Source organism: Poecilia latipinna, unplaced genomic scaffold, assembly GCF_001443285.1.
Source record: "Poecilia latipinna isolate Pla-1442-1.1 unplaced genomic scaffold, P_latipinna-1.0 Scaffold178, whole genome shotgun sequence".
Taxonomy (NCBI): domain Eukaryota; kingdom Metazoa; phylum Chordata; class Actinopteri; order Cyprinodontiformes; family Poeciliidae; genus Poecilia; species Poecilia latipinna.
In genome coordinates this window covers 45,529-50,785 of record NW_015112794.1, presented here as the reverse complement: position 1 = coordinate 50,785, position 5,257 = coordinate 45,529, and the positions used below count along the sequence as shown (strand labels likewise).

The 5,257-nt window shown below is 37.4% G+C and overlaps 1 protein-coding gene across 1 annotated transcript in view; it reads right to left on the bottom strand.

The window, feature by feature from the left end:
• Window positions 1-4,186, bottom strand: part of LOC106946130 (serine/threonine-protein kinase/endoribonuclease IRE1-like) — a gene marked incomplete at its 5' end in the record, with an annotated part of 29,038 nt that extends 24,852 nt beyond the window's left edge. Inside the window, 4 exons of the mRNA XM_015030269.1 lie at window positions 666-872; window positions 3,464-3,606; window positions 3,778-3,928; window positions 4,085-4,186. Of these exons, the coding sequence (XP_014885755.1) occupies window positions 666-872; window positions 3,464-3,606; window positions 3,778-3,928; window positions 4,085-4,186 (603 nt within the window). The remainder of the gene's footprint in view (window positions 1-665; window positions 873-3,463; window positions 3,607-3,777; window positions 3,929-4,084) is intronic.
• Between the last annotated feature and the right edge of the window lie 1,071 nt (window positions 4,187-5,257).

Sequence of the window (5,257 nt, the reverse complement as noted above, 5' to 3'; positions counted from 1 at the left end):
TGGACAATGGCTCCAGGAGACTTTTTTGTAGGTCCTGACAAGATACACATGTGTACCAAGTTTCATAATTCTGGGCTAAAGCATGGCTTGTGCGATTATTGCAACAACCTTAAAATATGTAAATTTTTCACAGTCCTGACACGTCTGCCAAATTTGGTGAGTTTTTGAATATGATAAAGCCCCCAAAAAGCCCCCTCTTTAGGGGGGCAGAAGCATAATAATAAGAAACGGTATGAAAACAATAGGCTTTCGTAGCGCTTCGCTGCTCGGGCCTAATTAATCAACATTCTGATGTGTAACAATGGCACTTGACAATTGTTGACTGTGTGTTCTATAACTTTGTATTTTATTCTTATTGATGTAAAGCACTCTGAGCTGCCTTATTGCTGAAAAGTGCTATAAAAATGAACTTGATTGATTGATGAAAGCAAATACAATAGTTGGACCGATAATGAGTGTACTTAAACTTCTTAGTGGAACTGCAATTTTAAATGATCCTCTTATAACAGTCAATTAGGTTGTGTTAAATTAAAAACCCTAGATAAACAAAAGCAAGCCTCTTATGGAGAAGCACCACAGTCTGTTCTCTTTGGCACTCATTTTTCACCAGAGTAGCATGTAACCAACAAACATGCATCTTTCAAGACTTGTAAACAAATGCAGACCTTCACAGATGAACTCACAAAAGGAAAAGTGATCACAAAGGAGAGCCATCCTCCAACCAGAATGGTCAGAACAGCCAGCGTCAGACGGTCCTGGGTCAGGTAGATCGGCAGTACAGTGGCAGGTTTCTGGGTCTGCCCAGTGGTCTCCTCACTGACCCCTTCCTTCTTGGTGTTCTGGTCACTGTGGCTGCCAGAGACAGCTTGAAACTAAAACACAAAGACAGCAGATACATGATGAGGATAGATTTTAATCTTTTTTTTTTAAGTAATAGGACTTCTCCAAAGTACATATGCAGATAAAACCAGATTTTTACACACACCAAATAAAAGACACAAAAATATTTTTTTCCTCACTATCTGAAGTTAAATCTGACCAAACTTTTCTTGCTTTAGTTTAGTTAGAATTATTTCAGTTTTTTTAGAATTTTTTTTTTTAACTTTTCTCAAATTCAAAAGTTTGCATACCTTTGGTCAGTAACCAAAGGTACTGACCAAGTCGGTCAAACTGACTGGGGTCAAATCTTTTAATCTCTAAAAAATGTTCTCACTAAGTTTTCCAGCAAATAGGAATAATTTAGGTAACTCTAACTAATGCATGCTAACGCTGCTGCTGCTCTCCAGCCAAGTGAGCAGTTTGTAGATATATCTGTCTGGTTTTTACTATATTTAAGGTTGCCTAAATACAGTCATAGAAGACATTTGAAAAACAAAGTCTGCTGTATTTTTATTGCTCAAACACAACATGCGCATTTTCTGAAGATACTCAATTGCATATTCCTTGGGATCGGAGTGCACTGTTTATAACTGTCAATATTGCAAAGCATGTTGCCCTTCATTTGTTTGTTTTTTTATATTTTATCTTTGCATGAATCTACATGCTTCAATTGTTTCTCCTTTTGCTGTTGTAGCACCAGAGTTTCCCCCGTTGTGAGATAATAAAACATGTTATATGATATTCTATTATTGTAAAATGGCTAGATGTCAGTTCTCTAATTAAATGGTTATGAACTATTAATTGTACAGGACATAAAAATGAACAATAAACCTGAAGAAAATAAGTGGTATTTTATCCATGTCTATATGTCTCTGCATAGGTCTAAAACTTGCAAGTAATTACCTTTGTCATTAATTTACACAACTATTCCAGTTATTTATAATTATTTATGTTTGGATGGTAAAAAAAAAAAGTGTTTAAAGTAAAATGTCTGTTTTAAATAATTCCTTCTGTGTATGTATTTCCACATTCGTAACTCTGTCATTTATCTACTATAAGCTATAATATCTGATTACTTTTCCCAGGGACCAGAAGAAGATGATCATGGCTGACATGATGGTGAACGATGAGGAGAACCGGCAGAATAGCAACTGGATCTCCTTCAGGATGAAGCAGCTACCAGCAGAGATGGCAGAGCAACAACAAGAAGAATTGAGGCAAACAAAAGAAGAAAAATAAATGCTGTTGTGCTCTCAGTGAACAAAATCTCTTTTTTATACCCATGCCACACATTATTGTACATACTGTAGTTTGTATGGCATCAAGGTCCTAATACAATCCTCCCAAAAGATGTGAGGAGCGTTAGAGTGAAAATAACATTTTATTATATAAATATTTCAATTTTCACTTAACATTGTAGATTTCCAATGAAGGTATCCAAACGTAAATACATTATTCAGCAAACCAAACATTTTGACATTATCAGGGTTGCTATTAACAAGAACCCAAAATACAAATCATGTTTGTTAATTTCTACTTTGTACAACTTCATTCTATCCACTCACTGTTTAGCTGTCTGCCTGGAGAATCTTCAATATAAGAAAGTGAGAAAATGTCCAAACTTAATTAGTGATAAATAAGACCCTAAGTTTACACTTTTAAGCCCCTGATTAATTCTTAGTGACCAAAATGTGAAAGCATGGAAGGTTTGATTAAATCTATAACCAGTCAGATTAGAAGGAATACGGCTTTATTTGTTCTCAGTATAACTTGGACATCAGATGAATCATAATTAAACGTACTGAGAAGTTAAAAACAACAGATTGTTAATGCACGTCAGCTCTAAGAACATCAGCCACATTTTTTTAAAATTAGAAATATTTCATCAGCACACTGAGCTCATGTGATCCCTGCTTCAGAAACGTGAAGGTGTCTGGACATCCTTAAGGTAAACACTGACCAGCAGTCAGGAAGACGGACACTGATGAGATCCTACAGCTCAGATGCTGCAGGAAGAACCACACTGATGGTCTGCAGTGGCAGTTTACCAACATCTAAAAACACATTGGAATATATTATGAACATGCGGCGCCAACACGCAATTCGGACACTTTTAAGTTATTTGCAACACCCTGGCTAACAATAGCGCATGCATATTCGGCACTGTATTACAAGTTTTATAGTAGTTTAATACAAAAATTATCGTTAGCTTAATCACAATCAGGCTATGAAGAAATAGCTCAGCTCTCTCTTCTACTTTTGTCTCAGAAAAACAACAACTCGCTTTAGGTCGCATGTTAACGAAGCATAGCCCATAGCGCCTGGAGGCGGGGCGCTATAACCCCACCGCCAGGAGGCGTCACCCTGCTACAGAACCAAGCCAGCCAGTGGAAACACGTTCACTCTGAAGTAAAGCCGAGCCGGGCTGCTAAAGTAGAGCCGGTGGAAAAGAGGCATGTGTTAAAACAAGAAAAGTTTGGTCTGTTTTAACTTCAGACAGTGAGGAAAAAATGTGTTTGTGTATTTTTATTTAGTGTGTGTAAATATATGGTTTCAGATATAGCTGTACTGTGTGTGGACTTACATAGCGCTGGTGGTAGAAGGAAGCAGAGGAGAAGGGAGAGGCAGAGGTTCGAGGTGGGATGACTGGCTCACCAGAATGCTGCAGATTGGCAGGAAAATCCCTCAGCATGGTGGTGTGGGCTAATGGAGGGACCTCATGGTGGCCTGTAGTGTTAAAGATCATACAGTAGTGTGCAAAAGTCTTGAGTGATCTGCTATTTTTAATCTAAAGATTCAGGCTTAAGTTCTCCAGGCATTAAAAAGGTCTTAAATACAAAATAATTCACTTTCATCAACATAGTAAGCCTAATGTGAATATTGATAAGCTGCCTTTACCTATTAGCAGCCAGTGGTTCTTCTGGCTGTTTGTGCTCCCTGGTGGATATTGGACATTAGTGGAAGGAGTGATCTCACATTCCCCTCTCTGACTGACCGTCACCTCCGTGGTCATTGGACCATCGATCCGAGCCAGCATTAGTCCCCGAGGCTGCCATGGTAACAGAAAGCATAGAACAGTCACCCTATCTCTAGCCTTATCAGTTGCTCATCGTCTCGTACCTGATCTGATCTGCTGTTTAATCGTAATATAGTGTTAGTAGGGACTTTTGTTAGCAGGAAGTGTAGCATTATGTACTGCACTCACCACTAATGACACTCCACGATGGACGAGTGAAGCTGAAGCATAAAGGTGAGAGTCAAGTTTTCCAACATAGAGAGTGGGTCTGGAGAAAAGAAAAAAACATTTTCACTTGTTCTCAATTCAATTCCAGCTGAGTACCTAAACTGCATGAGGCATTTCTGCCCCTTGTTTACTTTTCCTCAAACAGCAGGTTGAAAATCAGACCAGACACACGCTGCCTGTAAAGTATTCATATACCTGTACTTCTTAAACCCTATGACCACAAGCCTAATTATATTTCATTGAGAGTTCATATACTTGTGACATGTAGAGAACAAGATCCATGGTTTTCAATAATGGTTTACAAATTAAAACCAGAAGATTGGCACATTTGCACTCAATCATCATTCAGAACAACTAGTATCTAGAAAAACAAGGAAAACAGCAAACAGCTCAGGAATATTGTTGGGATTTGAGTTTTTCTGTGTGTTTATTTTCAGTTTCTTTGTCTAGTGAGTCTCCATGTTTGTCCTGTTTTGGAACCTTTTTCATAGTGATGGGTAGATGAGGCGTCATGTATTGTTTCGACCCATAGCAAAACTGTGTCGATTCTGTCTCGATACTATGTCACTGAATACTAAAACCTGCTGGACATTAAAAATTCCTACAGGCAACGTAGTGATTTGATGACCTAGTCCATACAATAAGATTTAAGCCTTTGTATTCTATTGAATATTATGTATCGTATTATGTCATATCTTCAGGTAAATTTAAAATAGATTTGATATACAGTCAATAAAAATGTGAACATGTACCGTAAAGTGAAAAATTAAGTGAATGTGTTTGGAAAGAGGATCCTTGTGGACTGTTTTTTCCCCCACATATTTTTATTTTAAAAAAGTTTTTACTACATTTTGAAATTTAGCCTGTCATGTTTTTTTGACAACTCCTCCTGTTGTAGAAAAAAAATTAAGTAAACACTACATTTACAGCGAACCCTTGTTTTTCTTAGGGGTTGCGTTCCGAAAATAACCTGTGATATGCGAAATCCATGAAGTAGTTATCTTTATTTTTTACAGTTATTACACAGCATAAATAAATACTCTACATTGAAACCAAATAAAACCTGTTTTCAGATCAGTGGATGTGCATATGCATCAATCGGGCCTTAATGTGATCCGGAGTCATGTCATTAAA